At 52.0% G+C, this 24,056-nt stretch overlaps 2 protein-coding genes across 13 annotated transcripts in view; both read right to left on the bottom strand.

Moving 5' to 3' along the window:
• Positions 1 to 22,175, bottom strand: part of LOC105485837 (mitogen-activated protein kinase 8 interacting protein 3) — a 62,310-nt gene extending 40,135 nt beyond the window's left edge. For all 12 annotated transcript variants that reach the window (XM_071083871.1, XM_011748383.3, XM_011748379.3 and 9 more), the window contains exons 1-2: positions 21,857 to 22,175; positions 3,177 to 3,297 (exon numbers count right to left, since the gene is read on the bottom strand). In XM_071083871.1, the coding sequence (XP_070939972.1) occupies positions 3,177 to 3,297; positions 21,857 to 22,174 (439 nt within the window). In that variant the 5' untranslated portion in view covers position 22,175. The remainder of the gene's footprint in view (positions 1 to 3,176; positions 3,298 to 21,856) is intronic.
• LOC139359943 (large ribosomal subunit protein eL34-like) lies at positions 4,575 to 17,303 on the bottom strand. Its single transcript, XM_071085153.1, has 3 exons — positions 17,150 to 17,303; positions 16,763 to 16,773; positions 4,575 to 9,552 (listed from the first exon to the last, which is right to left on the bottom strand). Exons 1-3 carry the CDS (start codon positions 17,301 to 17,303, stop codon positions 9,115 to 9,117), a joined length of 603 nt encoding a protein of 200 aa, XP_070941254.1. The 3' UTR covers positions 4,575 to 9,114.
• Positions 22,176 to 24,056: the final 1,881 nt, after the last annotated feature.

Below are 24,056 nucleotides of genomic sequence, written 5' to 3'. Positions count from 1 at the left end.
CATCCGCACCCAGGGGACCCCACTTCATGTCCCGCTGATAGAGCAAGTGTGCCCCCGGCCTGATGGCCGCCTCCACGGCTGTGTTCAAACCTCAGCTCTGTCCGCAGCACACCAATGGGGAGGGCTGGCGTGGCGAGGTGAGAGGCAGCCCCGGGGAGCACATGGTAAGGTCCTCCACCAGCTTGTGCCCTGTCCTCGGCGTGCTGCCCTCCTATCCTCCCCGGCTTTCTGGTGTCTGTTTGGAAATGACTTCACAGATTATGTGGTTCAACATCTCACTTTGGCCATCCTGCTCTGTGGCCTGGGGGGTACCTGGCCCGGCATATCCTTGGAGGCCGCGGCTGCCTACGCTGGGCTCTTGCATCTCTACCAGTCACCCAGGGAGGCTGCGCTGCCAGCATGGGGATCCCATCCCAAGGAGCAGCACAGGCGTCAGCGCCAAGCGGTCAGTCTGGTCTCCCAAAGGAGCCGGAGATGCTTACAGACATCACACCTGACACGCGTGACTTAGACACAGCACCCAACAGCATAACTCACAGATGCCACACCTGACAGACGTCATACAGACAGCGCACACAACACAGGACTTACAGACACGACACCCGACACATGTGACTAACAGATGCTGCACGCAGCACATGTGACTAACACACAGTAAATAACACACAGCTCACAGATGCTGCACAAAACACACGATACTCACAGACGCCACACACAGCACATGACTCACACAGACGCCGCACACAGCACACAACGCCGCACACAGCGCACGACTCACAGACCCGTACACAGCACGACACACAGATGCCGCACACAGCACACGACACACAGACGCTCCACAAAGCACACAACTCAGATGCCAAACACAGCACCGAACACTCACAGACGCCACACACAGCACACGAGTTATAGACAGTGCACGCTACACACATGTAACTGGCTGCTGGAGGAGGGAGCCAATCAGCCATCCCAGGTTTGTGCTGACCCCGGCAACGGCTGTGGCCACGGGAGGGGCTGCCTGTCTGGGTGGGATCAGAGCCCCGCAGCCTCTCTGTGAGCTCCCGTTGGGGCAGAGCACAGCCACCACCTGGAGGGAGCCCGGGGCCAGCTCTCTGCCCTCATCTGGCCCCCACTGGTGCCGGCCCAGTGAACAGCCTCAGCCTGTAATTTGATTTCCTTTTTCTTGAGACAGGGTCTCTCTCTGTCACACAGGCTAGGGTGCAGTGGCATGATCAAGGCTTCTGGCAGCCTCTGCCTCCTGGGTTTGAGCAATCCTCTACCTCAGCCTCCCAAGCAGCTGGGCCCACAAGTGTGTGAGCCACCATGACCAGCTAATTTTTGTATTTTTTGTAGAGATGGGGTTTCACCAGGTTGCCCAGGCTGGTCTTGAACTCTTGAGCTCAAGGGATCCTCCCACCTCGGCCTCCCAAAGTGTAGAAGTTACAGGTGTGAACCACTGTTCCCAGCCCTGCCTATAATTTGAGCTTATATTTTTCTCCTTCTAAGAAGAGAGCTAAGAATGTTCCACACACGAAATGTACTGAAAGCTGAGGGGCCAGGAGAGACTCTGTAATTATGGAAAGGCATCACCTAGGCATGCTCAGCGTGGCCCTTAGGTTTGCTCTGCACTGTGAATGCCAGCGTGTTCACCTGTGTGTGGAAGCTGCCACCGCGGTCACCCTCTGGCCCCAGACTCGTCAGCAAGTCACTGTCAGCACAGCAGCCTTTAGGCCTTGGCTGCGGATAGCAGTAGGTCTAACATATCGAAACAGTTTCTTTCCCCAATTTGATCTTAACTTTTCAGAGATGAAGGAACCTGCTGTTGAGGTAGCTAGGGAAACCGCAGCCAGATCAGTTGCAATTATTAAAACATCTGGTGCCAGGCATGGTGGCTCACTCCTGTAATCCCAGCACTTTGGGAGGTCGAGGCAGGCGGATCACGAGGTCAGATCGAGACCATCCTGGCTAACACAGTGAAACCCCGCCTCTCCTAAAAATACAAAAAAATTAGCCGGGCATGGTGGCAGGTGTCTGTAATCCCAGCTAATCGGGAGGTTGAGGCAGGAGAATCACTTGAACCCGGGAGGCAGAGGTTGCAGTGAGCTGAGATCGCACCATTGCACTCCAGCCTGGGTGAAAAGAGTGAAACTCTGTCTCCAAACAAAACAAAACATCTAATTACAGAAAAGGAAAATTACACAGGAAATCATCCCTTCTTCTTTTTTAAATTTTTCTTTTTTGAGACGGAGTCTCACCCCATCACCCAGGCTGGAGCGCAATGGCATGATCTTGGCTCACTGCAACCTCCACCTCCTGGGTTCAAGCGATCTTCCTGCCTCAGCCCCATTAGTAGCTGGGACTACAAGTGTGCGCCACCATGCCCGGCTAATTTTTGTATTTTTAGTAGACACGGGGTTTCGCCATGTTGGCCAGGCTGGTCTCGAAATCCTGAGCTCAGGTGATCCACCCGCCTCAGCCTTCCAAAGTGTTGGGATCACAGGCGTGAGCCACCGCGCCCGGCCCTTTTTTTTTTTTTTTTTTTTTTTAAGAGATGGAGTCTTTCTGTGCCCACACTGCAGCCTCAACGTCAGCCCAGCTGAGACCACAGGCGCATGCCATCACGCCTGGCCTATAGCATTGACAGTAGAGTTGAAGCAAAGACTTTTAAAGATAAGTAAACCAATTGTTCTTATAATAATAATAATAAACCCCTCTTGCCACTTCGCCTTGCAGGGGACAGACGCCCTGATCAGCTGTGCCCCCACCTAGGTGCTGTCACTCCAGTGGGGCTACACCATCGGGCCCACCCTCCTGCCTGAGAAGGAGCCGTCACTCCTCAGCAGTGTGAAGAGGTGGGGACCCAGGGCTGCAGGAGCTCTGTTCAAAAGGTGCAGGAAGGACCTTCAGGACCTCAGACTTGTGATCTGGGGGTCAGAATCCACTCTGAAGCAAAAGTGCTCTGGGGCCACAGGGACCTTATTTACTTATGTCCACACACAATTTGGGGCCCATTACAGAAACAGGCAGCAGTGCAAAGAGGTGGAATACATAGCTGAGGCTCGCACTGGGCTTCCTCTCGTCCCCTTGTGTGGAAGGCGCCCCACGTCCTCCCCAGCCAGAGCCGTCCCAGGGCAGCGCCCATCAGGTGCACCCACAGGCTCCCGCCAGCCACTTACTCTGATCGGCATAGTTCTTGGCCTTCAGCTCCAGCTGGCGCGTCTGGAACTCGTAGTGCTCCACCTGGATTTGCAGCTCTTTCTTCTCTTGCTCCAGAGCATCTTCAAACTCAATGAATTTCTGTGCATGGAAGGGAGGGAAAGAGCAGGCATCATCAGTGAGTGTGGAGCAGCCGCCTTTCACTTGAAGGACCGCAGGCTTTGAGGGCCCAGGGGCCAAAGATGTCCCCAAGGCCACAAGCTGGCCAGTGGCCAGGCTGGAATGGGGGCTTCCCGCCACATGGCTGTGGCCACCACCCTCTTCAGGCACAGTGAGGAGCCATGGGAGCAGGGCGGGAGAGCCCTCCAGGACTGCATGATCGCACCCTCCTCTCCTTCCGGCGGTGCTCACAACCCCAGGACATGCCAGCACTCTCCTGTCCAGGGAGGATTTGCTGTGAAGGGAGCCTGTTGTTTCCAATCACGGCCATCTTCACGGCTGCACGAGACCCGGGCAGCAACGCAGGACCCTGCACTCAGAAGGCTCCATGCTTGGCTTGGCTGCTGCCATCTTGAAATGTTTGCTCATTTTTGAACACAGAGCCCTGTGTTTCCATTTATGCACTGGGATCCATGAGCATGCAGCCAGTCCTGTTTGCAATGGAGCCGTCTGAGTCCTCTCAACTCCACGCCTCAGAACAAGGCTGAGCCTACTTTTCTGCATCTCAGTTGCAACTCAGCTCAGGACACCATCGTTACTGGGATAACTAGCAACACAGTCTTGCTCCTACTCCTTAAATAAAAAGGCAGGGAGAATGGTCTAGGTTTGGAATCTTAACCTTATGTGGTAAGTTTCAGGACAAAATTATTATCAAACCAAGTGAAAACAAAACACTTTGCAAAATAAAAGCAGCTCATGAAAGGTCTGAGGAGCAGAGGGGCCAGTAAGGTCCAGGTGTGGCCAGGCCTCTGGCCAGGCATCGATGCCCTGAGTGTAATTCCTACAGGAGCCCAGAGAGGGAGCTGTTAACACCTTGTTTTTACAGAGTAGAAAACTGGGGAGTATTATCAAGAAATTGCACTGGAAGAAGCACACATACCAGCTGGGCCTTCTTTTCGTTCTTTTTTTTTTTTTTTTTGAGACGGAGTCTTGCTCTGTCGCCCGGGCTGCAGTCCAGTGGCACGATCTCGGCTGACTGCAAGCTCCGCCTCCCAGGTTCTCGCCATTCTCCTGCCTCAGCCTCCCAAGTAGCTGGGACTACAGGCGCCCGCCACCATGCCCGGCTAGTTTTTTGTATTTTTAGTAGAGACGGGGTTTCACTGTGTTAGCCAGGATGGTCTCGATCTCCTGACCTCGTGATCTGCCCGCCTCGGGCTCCCGAAGTGCTGGGATTACAGGCGTGAGCCCGTTTTTTTTTTTTTTTTTTTTTTAGACAGAGTCTTGCTCTGTCTCTGAGGCTGGACTGCAGTGGTGTGATCACAACTCGCTGCAGCCTTGAGTACCTGGACTCAAATGATCCTCCTGCCTCCACCTCCTGAGTAGCTGGGACCACGGGCATGTGTCACCAGGCCTGGCTAATTTTTAAAATTTTTTTGTAGAGGCCAGGCACAGTGGCTCACGCTGTGAACCACCAGTCTGAGTGAGTGTTCGAGACCAGCGTGACCAATATGGTGAAATCCTGTTTCTACTAAAAAATACACCACAACCTGCAGTTCCCGGGTTCAAGCGATTCTCCTGCCTCATTCCAGAACTTTGGGAGGCCGAGGTGGGTGGATCATATGAGGATAGGAGTTTGAGACCAGCCTGACCAACATGGTGAAACCCTGTTTCTACTAAAAAAATACAAAAATTAGCCAGGTGTGGTGGCACACGCCTGTAATCTCAGCTACTTGGGAGGCTGAGGCAGGAGAATCACTTGAACCTGGGAGGTGGAGGTTGCCGTGAGCCCAGATCACCCCGCTGCACTACAGCCTGGGAGACAGATCAAGACTCCATCTCAAAAAAAAAAAAAAAAAAAAAAAAAATTGGCTGGGCGCGGTGGCTCAAGCCTGTAATCCCAGCACTTTGGGAGGCCGAGGTGGGCGGATCACGAGGCCAGAAGATCAACTCCATCCTGGCTAACAAGGTGAAACCCCATCTCCACTAAAAATACAAAAAATTAGCCGGGTGTGGTGGCGGGTGCCTGTAGTCCCAGCTACTGGGGAGGCTGAGGCAGGAGAATGGCGTGAACCTGGGAGGCGGAGCTTGCAGTGAGCCGAGATCACGCCACTGCACTTCAGCCTGGGCGACAGAGCAAGACTCTGTCTCAAAAAAAAAAAAATTTTAGTCTTGCTATGGTTCCCAGGTTGGTCTCAAACTCCTGGGCTCAAGCGATCCTCCCACCTCAGCCTCCCAAAGTGCTGGGATTACAGGCCTGAGCGACTGCACCCAGCGTTAGCTGGGTTCTGAAGACAAACGGTTTCTTAGAAGGTGGGAATACAAACCGGGCAGTGGATTTCATCTTTCGGGATCTGGAAGATTCACGGGTAGTGGCCACAGCTGTGTTCCCTATAATAACTCTACCCACTCTCCCACCCGTATACTAGGCCCCTCGACGCTTCCTCCTATAGCAGCAGCTTCTAAAAAGGTCTTTGTGTTGAAACCACTGGGGCTCTGCCCAAGAGGTGACTCATCCTGTGCAGTTACTGAGAGGGCAGAAAACCACAGAGGCGGCGGGAGGGGCAGGCAGGGAGCAGGAGGCAGCAGGAAGGGCCTGTGTTACGGGCATCACATGCAACTTAAGGAAAATGAAGAAAAACGAACACTCCACAGCTGGGAAAACGCATGACTTTTCTGTGCAGCGGCACAAAAAATAAAAATAAGCGGTTTTGAATTAACTGTGGCTACAACTAGGATATGAAGAACACACACATGCTATTAATCGACTGATAAGAATTTCTTTTTTCGGCCGGGCGCGGTGGCTCAAGCTTGTAATCCCAGCACTTTGGGAGGCCGAGACGGGCGGATCACGAGGTCAGGAGATCGAGACCATCCTGGCTAACACGGTGAAACCCCGTCTCTACTAAAAAATACAAAAAACTAGCCGGGCGCGGTGGCGGGCGCCTGTAATCCCAGTTACTCAGGAGGGCGAGGCAGGGGAATCGCTTGAACCTGGGAGGCGGAGATTGTAGTGAGCTGAGATCCCGCCACTGCACTCCAGCCTGGGCAACAGAGTGAGACTCTGTCTCCAAAAAACAAAACAAAACGAAAAAACAAAAAGTTTCTGTAGGCCGGGAGTGGTGGCTCATGCCTGTAATCCCAGAACTTTGGGAGGCTGACGTGAGGGGACTGAGTGACTCCAGGAGTTAGACGCAACATGGTGAAATCCCATCTCTACAAAAAAATAAAAAAATTAGCTGGACACGATGGCGTTTGCCTGTAGTTCCAGTGAGCTGGGAGGCTGTGGTGGGAGGATCACCTGAGCCCAGGAGGTCAGGGCTGCAGTGAGCCCTGAGGCTGGTACCACTGCACTCCCGGATGACAGTGAGATCCTCGCTCTCCTTCAAAAAAAAACAAGGTTTTGTAGAAATAGGGTCTCACTATATTGCCCAGGCTGGTCTCAGACTCCTGAGCTCAAGCAAACCTCCCACCTCGGCCTCCCAAAGTGCTGGGATTACAGGTGTGAGCCACCACGCCTGGCCTTGTTTTTTTTTCTTTTTTTTTTGAGACAAAGTTTTGCTCTTGTTGCCCAGGCTGGAATGCAATGGCACGACCTCAGCTCACTGCAACCTCCCCCGCCGAGTGCAAGCGACTCTCCTGCGTCAGCCTCCCAGGTAGTTGGGATGACAGGCGCCCACCACTATGCCCGGCTAATTCTTTGTATTTTTACTGGAGACGGGGTTTTACCACGTTAGCCAGGCTGGCCTCGAACCCCTGACGTCAGGTGATCCACCCGCCTTGGCCTCCCAAAATGCTGGGATTACAGGCATGAGCTCCCACGCCCAGCCTGGATATTTTTTAAAGTAGGTAATTTTATTTCCTGTTATATAAAAAATGAAAAGAATTATACAAACAACGTATGTTTTTGTAGGAAAATCGGTGTTAGGTAAAAATAGAAAAATTTTTAAATTACAAGGCTCTGTCTATAGGGTCAGTTAAAAATTGTGTGACGTTCTTCTGGATTTGTATGTGTGTGCGTAGAGCAGATGTGCGATCATCTTGTACACAGTGTTTGTAACCTGATTTATTCACTGATTTATATTGAAATGCCTTTTAACACCAACACGCACATTCTACCACTTCCATTTTTGGCAGGTGTGTGTTCTGCTGGGAGTGTGTGGGTAGAGCACAGTTTGCTCAATCCATTATCTCTTTATGGACTTTCAGGTTGCTTTAAAATGTTTGCTATTATAAAAAGGCTAGCCGGGCGCGGTGGCTCACGCCTGTAACCCTAGCACTTTGGGAGGCCAAGGCAGGTAGATCACCTGAGGTCAGGAGTTCAAGACCAGCCTGGCTAACATGGTGAAACCCCCGTCTCTACTAAAAACATAAAAAATTAGCTGGGCGTGGCAATGTGCGCCTGTAATCCCAGCTACTCAGGAGGCTGAGGTAGGAGAATTGCTTGAACCTAGGTTGCAGTGAGCCAAGATCGCGCCATTGCACTCCAGCCTGGGCAACAAGAGCGAGATTCTGTCTCAAAAGAAAAACAAACAAACAAACAAAGCTGTGTGCGCATATGTCTTTGTACATCCGCCTGCTGGCCTCCTGCTCTCCGAGGATGTGGTCATGCACTGCTAAGTGACTCTTCAGAGGTTGTCCCAACTCACATTCCCCCTAAAAGGGGGACAGAGCCATTTTGTAGCACTCTCAACATTTCTTTTATACTTTTTTTTTTTTTTTAATGAGGCTTTTTTCCCCTTTACTGTTATTTTTCAATTTTTTTGGGACAGAGTCTTGCTCTGTCACCCAGGCTGGAGTGCAGTGGCACAGTCAAGGCTCACTGTAGCCTTGACCTCGTGGGCTCAAGGAATCCTCCCATCTCAGTCTCCCGGGCAGCTGGGAACACAGGCACGTGCCACCACCACATTGGGCTAATTTTTGTGTTTCTGTTGTAGAGACAGGGTCTCCCTATGTTACCCAGGCTGATCTCAAACTCCTGGATTCCAGCGATCCCCTCTCAGCCTCCTAGACTGTTGGGATTACAGGCATGAGCCACTGTGCCTGGCTATATTTCAGTCTGTTTCTGAGCCAGCACCACAGGTTTTTAAACTGGTGTTGTGGTGTTACGGTACCTTCTAGTATCTAATATCTGCTCTCCCTCTTACATCTTCCTTTTCAACATTTTCTTGGTTATTCCTAATTTCTCCTTCTAGATTAATTTGAGAATCATTCTGAATCACCTACACACATATTTATTTTTTGGTTATGCAACTCACCTGTCAGAAAGCGCCAGGTCTCTGCCCCTTAGCAAGGGGCCATTTTTTTTTTCTTTTTAAAGATGGGGTCTCAGGCTGGGCACAGTGGCTCACATCTGTAATCCCAGCACTTTGGGTGGCTGAGGCAGGAGTGCCACTTGAGGCTAAGAGTTCGAGCCCAGTCTGGGCAATATAATAAGACCTTACCTTTGCAAAAAATAATTGGCTGGGCATACTGTTGCATGCCCATAGTGCCAGCTACTTGGGAGGTTGAGGCAGGAAGACTGCTTGAGATGGGGTCTTGCTCTATGGAGATGGGTCTTGCTCGGTTACCCAGACTGGAGTACAGCAGCATGACCAAGGGTCACTGCAGCCTTGACCTACTGGGCTCAAGCAATCCTGCCACAGCCTCCCGAAGCACAGCGACTACAGGTGAGGAGGCCCAGCCCCTAAGGTTGAGTTCTCGATTTCAGTGAGAAGATGCTCAGGGCTAGACTTGGGGTGACAGAAAACTCATCTTTTGGGGCTGGACGCTGGAAAATTCTTATTTATTTATTTTATTTTTTTACGTCTTTTCATTTTTATTACTTAAAAATGTTTCTTTTTTTAATTTAGCTTTCTGACTCTGTGCTTGTGCCTTCAACACTTTCACAATGATTTTCTGCTCCTCGACAAGGAAAGCACGCTTGATCCTGTCACGAACACATTTAGCACACATGGAACCACCATAGGTCCTGCTGACATGTTTCTTTGTTTTGGACAATCTCATAAGAACTTTAGGTCTTACAGCACGAACCCCTTGAAGTCTGCCTGGGCACACCCCACATGCAGATTTTGGTGCTTTCCCAACCTTCTTAGTATAAAGGTAAACAATTCTATTACCAGGGGTTCGGGACAGCCTAGTTTTGTTAGAGGCTGTATTGTAGGAAAGCCTACGTCGGTATGTCAAACGCTGGACCACTCTGAGTGCCTGCAGACAATGTCCCCGGAAGAATGAAAATTCCTATTTATATTTTTTGGAGACGGCTCTGTTGCCCAGGCTGGTGCACAGTAGTGAGATCTTGGCTCACTGCAACCTCCATCTCCCAGGTTCAAGCGATTCTCCTGCCTTAACCTCTGAGTAGCTGGGATTACAGGCACCCACCACCACGCCCCGCTAACTTTTGTATTTTTTTTTTTTTTTTGAGGCGGAGTCTCGCTCTGTCGTCTAGGCCGGAGTACAGTGGCGTGATCTTGGCTCACTGCAAGCTCCGCCTCCCGGGTTCATGCCATTCTCCTGCCTCAGCCTCCCGAGTAGCTGGGACTACAGGCGCCCGCCACCTCGCCTGGCTAATTTTTTGTAGTTTTAGTAGAGACGGAGTTTCACCGAGTTAGCCAGCATGGTCTCGATCTCCTGACCTTGTGATCCATCCACCTCGGCCTCCCAAAGTGCTGGGATTATAGGCGTGAGCCACTGCACCTGGCCAACTTTTGTATTTTTAGTAGAGACAGGGTTTCACCACATTGGCCAGGCTGCTCTCGAACTCCTGACCTCAAGGAATCTGCCTGCCTTGGCTACCCAAAGCACTGGTATTACAGGTGTGAGCCACTGCACCCGGCCCAGAGAATATTTTTATTTAAAGATCATTGGCCAGGCGCGGTGGCTCACGCTTGTAATCCCAGCATTAGTCTAGCCCTGAGCATCTTTGGGAGGCTGAGGCGGGTGGATCACCTGAGGTCGGGAGTTCGAGACAAGCCTGACCAACATGGAGAAACCCTGTCTCTACTAAAAATACAAAAATTAGCCGGGCATGGTGGCACACACTTGTAGTCTCAGCTACTAATGGGGCTGAGGCAGGAGGAGGGCTTGAACTCAGGAGGCAGAGGTTGCAGTGAGCCAAGATTGCGCCATTGCACTCCAGCCTGGCCAATAAGAGCGAAACTCCATCTAAAAAAAAAAAAAAAAAAAATCATAGGCCGGGCGCGGTGACTCACGCCTGTAATCCCAGCACTTTAGGAGGCTGAGGTGGGGGGATCACCTGAGATCAGGAGTTCAAGACCAACCTGGCCAACGTGGTGAAACCCCGTCTCTACTAAAAATACAAAATTAGCCGGGCGTGGTGGTGCATGCCTGTAATCCCAGCTATTCGGGAGGCTGAGGCAGGAGAATCTCTTGAACCCGGGAGGTGGAGGTTTCAGTGAGCCGAGGCCATGACATTGCACTCCAGCCTGGGCAACAAGAGTGAAACTCTGTCCAAAAAAAAAAAAAAAAAAACCATTTACTTCTGATTTAAGAGAACCAAAAATTTTCAGATGGGCGCGGTGGCCCACACCTGTAGTCCCAGCACTTTGGGAGGCTGAGATGGGAGGATCATGCGGTCAGGAGATCGAGACCACCCTAACAAGGTGAAACCCCATCTCTACTAAAGATACAAAAAAGATTAGCCAGGCGTGGTGGTGGCAGGCGCCTGTAGTCCCAGCTACTCAGGAGGCTGAAGCAGGAGAATGGCGTGAACCTGGGAGGCGGAGCTTGCAGTCAGCCGAGATAGCGCCACCGCACCCCAGCCTGGGTGACAGAACGAGACTCCGTCTCAGGAAAAAAAAAAAAAAATATAGAGAGAGAGAACTAAGAATTTTCAGTGGTGGGGACTTGGGGAAGAGAGATGAATTTAACTCTATAAAGCACGATCACAAAATATGAATGGAGCTGAGAAAAATAACGTTTTAACTATCAGCGTTTTTGTTGAATGGGCCTGCATAGTACTAGGTTATAAAAAATAAAAGAACTACCCAGAATACAGCACAGTAGTATCTTGGTCCGAGACCTGCTGAAGGTGTGACGGTAGCAAAGTGAAAGGTTTCTGTGCACGTGCTCGTGATCCGTGCCGCAGGGCAGCGTGTCTTTGACACGACTACCTCTCCAGGCGAGTCTAGTGAAACGCCGTGTGGCAGCCGGACGTGTGAGGCTACCCGTGGGTCACCTTTGAGCATCCCACGGAGCAATGACTCGAGATTACAAAATGAAGGAGAACACGGGTGTCGTTCCTCAGCTGAGACACGAAACAACTGTCACGTCTAGGTACCAATGTGCCACAGGATTCCCTTTTTAGACATGTTTTTAAGATGTACTTCCCCATCCCTCCCACGATCGAAGGCTCTGCTTGAAAATTAAATTCAACTTATGTTTTCAGAATTTGCTTTTCGGTGAATTTCTTCTCTTCTCTTTGCTCTCTCTTTCTCTCTTTTCTTCTTTCCTCCGTCACCCAGGCTGGAGTGCAGGGGCGCGATCTTGGCTCACTGCAACCTCTGCCTCCTGGGTTCAAGTGATTCTCCTGCCTCAGCCTCCCAGCCTCCCGAGTAGCTAGGATTATAGGCACCCACCACCACACCTGACTAATTTTTATTTTATTTTTTTTGAGACAGTCTTGCTCTGTTGCCCAGGCTGGAGTGCAGTAACGCAATCTCAGCTCACTGCAACCTCTGCCTCCCGGGTTCAAGCGATTCTCCTGCTTCAGCCTCCCAAGTACCTAGGATCACAGGCGCCCACCACCACACCTGGCTAATTTTTTTGTATTTTTAGTAGAGATGGGGCTCCACTGTGTTAGCCAGGATAGTCTCGATCTCCTTGATCTCGTGATCTGCCTGCCTCAGCCTCCCAAAGTGCTGGGATTACAGGTGTGGGCCACTGCGCCCAGTCACACCTGGCTAATTTTTGTATTTTTAGTAGAGACGGGGTTTTGCCATGTTGGCCAGGCTGGTCTCAAACTCCTAACCTCAGGTCATTCATCCACCTCAGCCTCCCAAAGTGCTGGGATTATAGGCATGAGCCACCGTGCCTACCATTTTTGGTGAATGTCAAGATACATATTGAAATAAACGGGCACAGTGGCTCACTCCTGTAATCCAAGCCCTTTGGGAGGCCAAGGTGGGTGGATCACGAGGTCAGGAGTTCGAGACGAGCCTGACCAACATGGTGAAACCCCGTCTCTACTAAAAATACCAAAATTAGCCGGGCATAGTGGTGCACACCTGCAATCCCAGCTAAGGAGGTGAGGCAGGAGAATAGTTTGAACCTGGGAGGCGGAGGTTGCAGTGAGCGGAGATCGCGCCATTGCATGACAGAGGGAGACTGTCTCAAAAAAAAAAAAAAAAAAAAAAAAAAAAAAAAAAAAAGAAATGACCTGAGAGCATAGGGTCTTCCAAAATCTAGTAATCCAAGTCAGGTATTTTAGTATTCCATAGAATGAGATCATCCTTCCTTTTATATGTAAACAAAGTTACACAGTGACTGACTTTTTTCATGTCAAATATAAAATCAAGACGACAATATTCTGGACTCAGAATGTCAGAGCAATGGCCAGGTAAGTTCTTTCACAGGGCGATCAACAGGCTTTTGGTAACTTTCACAACTCATGGACACTTTCCTGGTGAGTAAAGTAACACATTAAATCCAACAGCTGGTGCAGTGGCTCATGCCTGTAATCCCAGCACTTTGGGAGGCTGAGGTGGGCAGATCACCTGAAGTCAGCAGTTCAAGACCAGCCTGGCGAACATGGTGAAACCCCATCTCTGTCAAAAATATAAAAAATTAGCCGGGTGTGGTGGCGGGCGCCTGTAATCCCAAGTATTCGGGAGGCTGAGGCAGGAGAATTGCTTGAACCCGGAGGGCGGAGGTTGCAGTGAGCCAAGATCGTGCCACTACAATCCAGCCTGAGCAACAGATCGAGACCAGGTCTCAATAAATAAATAAATAAATGAATAAATAAATAAATAAATAAAAACAAAAAATCCAAACCTCCCCTCCCATATGTCCGTTAGGCCAGGCTCACCAGCGAGAAACAATTCAGCTCTGGCTGGTTGGTTAGAAATGAATGTCGACACGAATCAAAGATCTCGTTCTTCTGCAATATCGATCAATTTGTTTCCTTCCCTGGGAATGAGGGGGCGGTATGAATTTCCAAGGAAAAAGGCTCATATTTGGTCTTTTATCTTAAGCAGGCAAACAGCTGGGCGCTGGGCACATCCCTGGCGGATGCCCTTCACAGCTAGTTCCCAGGTACGGGCAGGGACCTTGCATGGCTGTGGTTACCCAGGGCTGGCAGGGGTCAGTCGGAGCTCCTTCCATTTCCCACAACTGCCTGGCCACCTAGATCTAAAATGCAGAGAGAGGACGTGCAGGGGTTGGCCCTGGAGTTACAAAGCTGCCCCCAAAGCCTGCTGGACGGCACACGGGTGGAGGGAAGGACATTTCTCCATTCAGGTGTTACACGTGGGGCGGAGAGATCCGGCCACCAGCTCGGGAATCCAAAAATCAGGTTGAAAAGCAAGGCTTCCTCACGTTTCTGTGAAAGGGACTGCTGGGTTCAGCGTCCACATGAAACAAATCCCAACTAGTTGAATACACACTGATTTTCAAGAATGGGTAAAACAGATGGGGAAATGTATATATATATTTCCCCATCTGTCTTACTAGTACATATACATTTGTATTGGGATATATATATACACACACATATATAGATATATATATAAATTTATATGGTTGGTACCAGCAGAAGAAAAATGAAGATAAAACTAAAACCCCAAGTTAAATGTCCCATCCTATGAAATATCTCCCTGGGAAAAATTATTCTCAAGTAAACTTTTATTCTCTGGGCGCATTCTTAGGAGTTTACACTGGCTTCTGAAACTTCCTAACCAGCCCCAGCCTCTGACTCCCTCTGGTTGCACTGAACGGGGGGCCTGCTAACCGTGCCTCAGTTCGCTCTTCTCAGTAGACAAAGGGTCCTTGCTCTCAAAACATGAATGCTCTAACCTCAGGCAGGGACGTAGAGACACACCTGTGCAAGGGCCCACTGGGACTGTGCATTTATCTGGGAATTCATTTCCTGGGGAGAAGGAAAGGTGATGGGAAGGCTGGCTGGGGAAAGGTTAGGAAACAGGAGCCCAAAACTCCCCAGAGGCCTGGGGAGGAAAGGGCACCCAGAAACTTTAACGAAAGGCAAGTTTGGAATCTGGTTGTTGATAACAAGAATCGAAATGCCTTAGGCCCTGTGTGGGAAACCCACCGCACAGAGGAGCCATCTTGAGGAAAGACCCTGTCGCATTTCACGTGGCATGCCCCGGATCTCTTGCCCTAACAGTGGCTCAAAAAAAAATGCAACAGGGTAATGATGTTTTGGGCTCTAAGGGTCTCCGCAAAGACTCATCCCCCTCATAAGCAGATTCTAGCCTCTGGGTTTCACCGCCAGCCTATCCCGAGCAGTGTTTGGCCCAACACCCTGCCCCGGGGTGAGCGGGCTTACAAACCGCTCACGCGTGAAGGTTAGGTAAAAGCAAGCCGCCCAGCTCCCCTGCAGGCAGGCGGATGGACAAACAGCACTGCTGGGACCCTGCTTGGCCATGGAGAAAGGACACACGGCCTGGGTGAGTCCCCGAATCACTGTACTGAGTGGAAGAGGTCATAGGAAACCACGTATGCACTGCAGGAGACCATTATGCAAAGCTCTAGAAAATGCAAATCAACCTACAGTGACAGAAGGCAGATCAGTGGTTACCTGGGGACAGGTGGGGCAAGGAGGGGTCAGAGGGGGGTTACACAGGGCAGAGGGAACTCTGGGGTCTGGGCATCTACACTGCTTGGACTGCAGGGATGGCTTCAGGTGTTCATACATATTTTTTTTTTTTTTGAGACAGAGTCTTGCTCTGTGCCCCAGGCTGGAGTGCAGTGGCGCGATCTTGGCTCACTGCAAGCTCCGCCCCCCCGGGTTCACGCCATTCTCCTGCCTCAGCCTCCCGAGTAGCTGGGACTACAGGCGCCCGCCACCTCGCCCGGCTAATTTTCTTGTATTTTTAGTAGAGACGGGGTTTCACCGTGTTAGCCAGGATGGTCTCGATCTCCTGACCTCGTGATCCGCCCGTCTCGGCCTCCCAAAGTGCTGGGATTACAGGCTTGAGCCACCGCGCCCAGCCCATACATATTTCAAAACTCATCAAATTGTACTCCTTAAGTATGTACAGTTCAGGGTATATCAATGATACTGCAATAAAATTCTCACCCACAGAAAGAAAAGAAAAAGCAGCCCAAGGCGAAAAAGTCGATCCTGTGCCCTGAGCACAGGCAGTTCTGAGGTAAGACCAATTTCCCACCAGGCTCTTCTTGGCCTTTCGAGAACTTCACCCGCTCTCTGCTGTTTGCTGTTGCTGGCATCCACTTTCCCATCTCACAGTATTTTCTCCTGTCTGGTCTCCTGTATCTGAAACCCACTGCTACAGGATCCCCCTACTTTCTACAAAATGTTCATTAAACAGGAAACAAACCCACCCTTTAAGCATCTACCTTTCTTGCATGAAGCTGAGTAACTCACCGTCTGCCCTTACGGTGGGCCGGGTGGGGGATCACCTGGGGGAGACAGCCTCACTCTGTCCACCCAGTGTCCTGGCCCACCTTGTCACTCAGATCCCCTCATGTTATTGGCGTCTGAGACGTCCAGTCTGCCTCAGGAGAGCGATCAGCTAATGCCCCTGCCTGGAATCCAGCCTAGCACTCAGAGACCAGCTATGCTTTGTGAGGGTTCTCTGGGCTGGCGAAGTGGCGGGGGTGGGAGTGGCCAGGAGACCCTGGGATGGTGGTGACTGGAAGCAGAAAGCAGCAAAGGAGATGAAAAGTGGGGGCATTAAAGAACTCCTGAGGCCAAAAGAACAGTAGGACCTAGTGGCGGATGGACACTCAGGGTGACAAGGGGAGCTTGGGACCCCAACTTTCTTTCTTTTTTTGAGATGGAGTCTCCCTCTATTGCCCAGGCTGGAGTGCAGTGGCATTTCGATATCGGCTCACTGCAACCTCCGCCTCCTGTGTTCAAGCGATTCTCCTGCCTTAGCCTTCCAAGTAGCTGGGATTACAGGCGTGCACCACCACACCCAGCTAATTTTTGTATTTTTAGTAGAAACGGGGTTTCACCATACTGGCCAGGCTGGTCTCAAACTCCTTACCTCATGATCCACCCGCCTCAGCCTTTCAAAGTGTTGGGATTACAGGCGTGAGCCACTGCGCCTGGCTTTGGGAGCCCAACTTTCAACAGAGCAAAGGAAAACAAGTCCAGAGAGCCGGCACTCCATGCAGCTCCTGGCGATCTTCTGCAGTGATTTTCATGCACTAACAGCTCATCCTCCCGCCCGGATAATAAATGGGAACCTGGGGAAAGGGAACCATCCAAAAATCTTGTACCCCTCACCTGATGCCCATCTGGCACAGATTAAGGATCTAGCAGGCTCTGCAGGCCATGGGTCTTCCTGCTGAGGCCTGAGGACGTGCCCCGTGTCTGGTCCCCAGGGCCCATCAGCCAGACCGAGGCACAGCTGCAAAGTGACTGACGCAATGGTCAAGGTCACAAAGGGCAGAGAATGAGGGGCCACCGCAGAACATAGGACACAAGAACACAGGGACCCCTGAGCCCCTCACACAGCCAGAGAAAGCAGTGTGGGAAGATGCCCGCACTTGGGACGCTGGGTGAGGAGTGTTAATTCTGCAACCTTTCTGGACATTATTTCAAAACAGTTTTTAAAAACTTAAAAATGAAACAGATATTTCATTTAGAAATCTTAATTTTGGAAGAACTGACTTCTCTCAGCTCTCGGCCCTGTCTGACTGCTGCCAGTGTGGTCCAGGAGCTCCCGCAGCAGAGGGGCAGAGGGGCAGGCTGCGCCCAGCAGCCTCCAGGCCACTTTGGCCTCTGTCCCGTGTTCCCTCTGGCTAGCAGGTACCTCCTTCTCCATGGTTCCTACAAATATTTGCTCCACTTTTAGGGAGACTGCTGTACTCCTGGTGAATGGTGCCGCTACACCAGACCAGCTTTCAGAGGCACCTAGGAAAGGCAGCTCTGGCGGCCCCATCTTGATAGCTTGACTTAAAAAACATATTTATTTTTATTTTTATTTTTTTTGAGACGGAGTCTCGCTCTGTTGCCCAGGCTGGAGTGCAGTGGTGCGATCTCAGCTCACTGCAAGCTCCGCCTCCCGGGTTCACGCCATTATCCTGCGTCAGCCTCCCGAGTAGCTGGGACTACAGGCGCCCCCCACCTCGCCCGGCTAGTTTTTTGTATTTTTTAGTAGAGACGGGGTTTCACCGTGTTAGCCAGGATGGTCTCGATCTCCTGACCTCGTGATCCACCCATCTCGGCCTCCCAAAGTGCTGGGATTACAGGCTTGAGCCACGGCGCCCGGCCTAAAAAACATTAAAAAAAAAACTGTTCTTAATATCATAACACGGCAGGAGAAGAAATCACACACTCTGGCCAAGCAGTGGTGAATTTACTATCTGTCATATGAAAAACAAGAATAAAAATTCCTGATGCATCTTAATTCATTTATGGAAACAACTTCCTGCAGATCATCTGGGGCAGAGGAAAAAAAAAAAAAAGAGGAAAAAATGGCAGACTGATCATCTCTGTAGAGCAGGATGATGGTATTTGTTTTCTCCAGCTGAATCCTACCCAAATACTCTAGGAAATGAATGACATTTATTTATTTATTTATTTATTTATTTAGAGACCGACTCTCACTCTTGTCGCCCAGGCTGGAGTGCAGTGGTGTGATCTCGGTTCACCGGAACATCCTCCTCCCAGGTTCAAGTGATTCTCCTGCCTCAGCCTCCCGAGTAGCTGGGACTGCAGGCGCCGCCACCACATCCGGTTAATTTTTTTTTCTTTTGTTTTTTTAGTAGGGACGGGGTTTTGCCAGGTTGGCCAGGCTAGTCGCGAACTCCTGACCTGAGATGAGGAGGTCAGGAGTTCAATGTCAAATGTTGGGAAGCTGAGGTGGGAGGATTGCTTGAGTCCAGGAGTTTGAGACCAGCCTGGGCAACATGGTGAGACCTCATCTCTTGCCTGCCTCAGCCTCCCAAAGTGCTGGGATTACAGATGTGAGCCACTGTGCCCGGCTGATAAGTTTTATTTAACCAGGAAAAAGTAAGTTTTGGATAAAACTGTCTTTCCTTGCATCCTTTCCTTACATAGCATCAAATGCTGAATGATCAGCAAACATCATGATCTGGTCTTGTTGAGAGAACACCCGCTCCAGCTGCCTGCCATGAGCCTGGGGGCTGTTACCAGCAGCAGTTTCTTTAGGGTTAAGAAGATTTTAAGGCAAATAATGACTCCTAATACTCACATGTCATCGCTCACCCCTTATTTCTCCTCTTGTGAGCTAAGCGGTTGATTACTATGGGCTAAGGGCTCTTTGCTGCCCGGGTAAGCACGGCAAACGTGGTGGCTCTGCACAGCCTCCTCTGGAGCTGCACCGGACGGCGCATGTGGAGGCAGCATCTGCTCCTCGCCAGCCCCCACCCCGTTCGGCTGCCGTTTCCCACCTTCTTTTCCACTGAGAAAGAACTTGAGGGATTTAAAAAACTTTGTAACAGAAACTGCACAACCAGAAACTGCACTGTCTGGTAGGTGGACAGCAATGTCCGGTGCCTGCCGTCCACGGCGGCCCTGAGAACCCATCAAGGGCTCTGCCCTGACTCTGCTACATCTGCCTGCCCACAGTTCTCCAGGCAACCAACAGCCAGTGATGGTGCTTGGATCTTGAGATGAAACTGACTTGCGAAGTCCGCGGCCACTGCAGCCCAGCGAGGGGAAGAGGATGGACCCAGGGTGTGTGGCTCCTGAGGGCCGGGCTGACACTCAGGCTGGGGTCTGCAGACTCCATGGCTTGGGTCACTCTCTCGGGAGACCCCACCCTCTCTAGCTCCCGTCACTCCCATACACCCAGCTGCCTGGTCTCAGAGCACACTGGGAATCACTGTGGTTATTACCGGCAAGAAGATGGGAACAGGGATGTCTGCTCTGCTCAGGCTTTTTCAAAACCCTGCAGATTCTGTCTGCTCAGAGGCTGCAGTGGCTCAGGTTACCCAGCTCTGACTAAGCCTTCTTGAGCTGAGTGGCTGGGGACGGAGCTTCTGCTGACAGCTCACCCAGGAGCTCCTCTGCAACAAGACATGCCTGCAGCGAGTGACGTCCCGCTGCCCTCTTATCAGGCACACGTCTATGTGATCACAAGTCCCTGCCTAGAAAAGACGCTGACCCACGGGGCGCAATGGTCTACAAAGCTGGAAATGAAGGTCTGCTTGATTCAGTAGAGGAGGAGGCATGCCAAATGTTGACAGCATCGAGCCCTTTTCCTTAGTTGTAAGGCCCTCAGGTCTTTCCAAGGGCGCACTATTAGCGTTTAATCACAGCCTCCATGCTGGCCAAGCATTGGTTGGCTTCGGGGCTCCGCTCCGAAGCTCTCCCTGCAGCTTCTCTAAAGAGCTGGGGCAATGGTGGGTCTCAGACTAAAGGCGATAGCTTTGCAAACCGCAAGCACACCCGCCAGCTCAGTCCAGCGGGAGCCCTGGGGGAGGGCAGATGCACTCACGGCAGCTTACATGTGAACCGCACAGAGCTGGGCAGCGCCTATCCCATGCAGAGCTCATTTTTAAGCGGCAAGGTTATAATTTCTAGCCTTAACGTTGTCCATCTTGATTTTCTCCTGTCAGTTCCTTCTCGTCCACTATACTGACCACATAGGTACAAGGTGAAAGAAAAGAAACCCACCTGAAATCTAGGTCAGGCCACTGAGTGTGGGAGAGAAGTGGAGGGCAGTGCCCAGCAGAGCGGGGCAACCACAGTTCCACAGCTGAGCGAGGGGAGCCCTGGCACTCCAGGCTTCTGGGGAGCAGCCCTCCGGTGCCTGCAGCTGCCTGACATGGAAGCAAGCACCCAGGCCAGCGTCGGGTTCACTCTGCATCCTGGCTGGGCACTTCTGGGGTGGGTGACCTTGGTTCAGCCCCTCCACTTCTCGGGACAAGTTTCCTTCCCAGTAAAATGCCTACAGTCACCCTGAGCTCCAAAATCCATGAACGCTTGCGTTCCCTTAGGTTGAGAACTTTAACTCAGTTTTGCTGGAACCGCGGCATTCCAACCAACACACAACCGCCTCCCGACAGACATGACCCAAACGCAATAGAAACCGCAGTAAAGGAGGAATGACATAACATACTGTTATTATTTTTATAAACACGCTTTAAACCAAACTAGGCCATAAATCACCTTGGTTTCAGAAAAAGCCAAAATACTGACACCCTCTTTTATTTTCCTATTAAAGTCAAGAATGTGTTAATCCATATTAATTGAAAAGGAATTGAAGCTCATTTCCTAAGACACGTCTATTCATAAGTCAAACAGCATTACCTAACTCCTAGAATGAGGCAATTTCTGGGCTTAGAGATCGGCCTAGTGCAATTCACTCCTTTGATGGAAAATCAAATCCCAGGCAGTCGACAGGCCAAGGTCACAGAGGCAAAGTAGGGATGGGAACCAGCCTCCCTGAACCTGTTTCCCACAAAGGGCGAGGCTCTGGGCCCACACGCAGGCAGGCCAAGCTCAGTATCTGATGGTGAATGAATGTAGCGAAGCGGAGCTCCCCACAGGGCACGGCTCTTGTAACTGCTTCACAAATAAGCGATTTTTCCAGGTTATGGAGACATCCTAGTACAGAATTAAACGCTTCAAACTCAGACTTTTAACTCCTCAGAAGCCAGAGTGGTTTCTCAGCCCTGGCTACATCAGCTAACAATCTCGCCAAGCAAGGCACCAAGGGGCAAAGAGATCACCTCCAGAAACTCGAGTGTTCCTTCTGCTGACAGAGGAGCAGCCCGCCTGCGGCCTTGTTCTGTGTTTACATCAACCACCCAATTCACCCATGTCACAGACCTTCAAAATACGGACTTAGGGACAAGGCAAGGTCTCCAACATCAACAGACGGCTGCAGCACCCTAAGAACACCAAAGATTCCTTTTCTAGGTGGGTTTAGAATGGCAGCCAACAGAGGTAGCACTTGGGGTCGGGAAACGGTTTTGACTGAATACAGGCACGAAAGCAAAGGGAATTGGCATGCAGAGGTGGGTGGGGAGGGGAGAGTGAGGCCTGGCTTTGAAGCTGAGCTCCCCGGGGATGATGCCAGGCACATCGGGTTTGCGGCTGAGCGTTCAGGGCTGGGGGCCCGGAGGAGGGGGCCAGGGCCCAGGCCTGGGCGGAAAAGGGGGTCCCCGGGGATCGGGGTGGGGTCCCGGGGCAGGCGGGGGATGCTCTAGGGAGGTGTCTCACGGCGGGCACAGGGGGTGGGGAAGTCCCGGGGAGGGGGATGGGGGTCCAGGCGGGTCTCGGGGCGGGGTCTGGGGGTCCGGGGCGCCGGGGCGAGGTCTGAGGTCGGGACAGGTGTGGGTCCCGGACCCGGGGCTGGCTGGGGGTCCGGGACGGGGATGCGGGCGGGTCCCGCGGCCCACGCACCTCCTCCGCCTGCCTGCGCAGCGCCTTCTCGCGCTCGTACTGGGTGAGCAGCTGCTCGTTGTCCTCGCGCAGCAGCTCCAGCTCCACCTCGTGCTCCTGGTTCTCGCTGAGCACCGAGTCTAGGTTCTCCAGCACGTTCACCACCAGCGGCATGAGCTCCTTGACCACCTCCTCGTCGTAGCAGTGGATGAGGCGCTCGAACTCGCGGTAGATGGAGCCCGCCAGGCCCGACACCCGCTCCGACATCACAGAGCCGGAGCAGTAGTCGTCCTGGTACACCACCACGCCGCCGCCCTCGTCCATCTGGATCTCCATCATCGCGGCCACCGCCGCCGCCAGCGCGGCTCGCTATCTGGCCGGCGCGCCCGGCCCTCCCCGGCTGCCTCAGGTCCCGCAGGCCGCGGCCCGTCGCCTCCCGCAGCTGCTGTCGCCTCAGGGCTCAGCCGCCGCCGCTGCCGAGGAAGCGCCCGTCACTCATTCGCCGGAAGTCCCGCCCTCCAGCCAGAGGGGGCGGTGCCCGCACACCCAGCCGCAGCCGCGACGCCAGGGGGCGCAGGGGCCGTGACGTCAGAGGAAGCCGGGCTTCGGGCCGGAAGCGCGGCTGAGTTGGGCAGAGGGAGATATTCTCCAGGATGGTGGGATCCGCGGGGCGGCGGTGGTCGCTATCCCCAGCGCGCGGTAGCTTGAGCACGTCCCCGCCACCGTGCGCTTTCGGTGACCTCGGTCGCATCTCCGGGCTCTGCACACACCGGCGACTTTAGGTGAAGGCTCAGCGCCTGCGCCTCCACCCCGGCCGCCCTGATGAGCCTGCGTTCCCTACAGCACTGCGCCCCGCTCAGTCCGCGCCCAGCGCCTCCCTTCCTAGTGCCTTCCCCACTCAGTCCGCGCCCAGCGCCTCCCCTCTCCTAGTACCTTCCGCAGTCAGCTGGCTCCTCCCGGGATTCTGTGAATGCACCCTCAACGCCCATCTCATCCTGAAACCCAGCAGCGTGGCCTCCTTCCTTTCGCCCACTTGTCCCTAACGCACTGTGTGACTGCTTCAGATTTTCGTGTTTTTTTTTTTTGAGATGGGAGTTTCGCTCTGTCCCCCAGGCTGGAGTGCAGTGGCGCGATCCCGGCTCACTGCAACCTCCGCCTTCCGGGTTCAAGTGATTCTCCTGCCTCAGCCTCCGGAGTAGCTGGGATTACAGACCAGCTAATTTTGTACTTTTAGTATTTGGTATTTTAGAGACGGGGTTTCGCCATGTTGGCCAGGCTGGTCTCAAGTGATACGCCCGCCTCGACCTCCCAGAGTGTTGGGATGACAGGCGAGAGCCACCGCGCCCGGCCAGATTTTCGGTTTCTTTTCAGCTATGTGCAATCTGTTTAACCCATCCATTGGGTTATTTCAGCGATTTTTTTTTTTGAGACGGTGTTTCGCTCTTGTCGCCCAGGCTGGAGTGCAATGGCACGATCTCGGCTCACTGTAACCTTCGCCTCCTGGGTCCTAAGCGATTCTCGTGCCTCAGCCTCCTGAGTAGCTGGGACTACCGACGCGCCATTAACGCCTGGCCTTTTTTTTTTTTTTTTTTGTATTTTTAGTAGAGACAGGGTTTCACCATGTTGGCCAGGCTGGTCTCGAACTGCTAACCTCAAGTGATCCACCCGTCTCCCTTGGCCTCCCAGAGTGTTGGGATTACAGGCGTGAGCCACTGCACCCAGCCAATTATTCTATTTTTGTCCTATTTGATTTCTTATATTCTAGCAGTTTTGATAGGCTCTTATACTTCCAACCACGTATTTATCTTTAAGCTTTGTGTGTGCCTCATAACTACAGTATCTGCAGCCTTTGCAGGTCTGATTCTGCGTGTCATCCTGGTTGACTCTTGGCTCAGGCTCCCCTTTCCCCCATTCTGAGCTACTGTCCCCTGGACTTTTGTCTCTGGAAGTGCTTGAGGCCTGAACTGAAAATGTGTTGCTCCGTAAGATTTGCACTTTATTTTGCTGGGCAGGGGGACACTATGAACCCAAGACTTTGAAACTGGGAGCCACAGATGTATTGTGAATTCTGATGAAACCACATCAGTGACTGCTTAATGCTAATAGGAATGGCCACTTACGTTTTTCACCCACTGAAATGCTCATCAGTTCAGCTCCTCTGATCCTAACCTGATTGCACCTGAACAGTAACTCCCGTAGCTGACACCCTACTGATTTTTTT

This window comes from Macaca nemestrina, chromosome 18 (genome assembly GCF_043159975.1).
Source record: "Macaca nemestrina isolate mMacNem1 chromosome 18, mMacNem.hap1, whole genome shotgun sequence".
In the NCBI taxonomy this organism is placed as follows: domain Eukaryota; kingdom Metazoa; phylum Chordata; class Mammalia; order Primates; family Cercopithecidae; genus Macaca; species Macaca nemestrina.
Note: the sequence above shows the minus strand (reverse complement) of the source record. Positions and strands in the feature narration are given on the sequence as shown.

Coding starts and splice junctions, on each gene's coding strand:
- LOC139359943 (XM_071085153.1), bottom strand. CDS start 17,303: ATGGAGAAGGAGGTACCTGCTAGCCAGAGGGAACACGGGACAGAGGCC.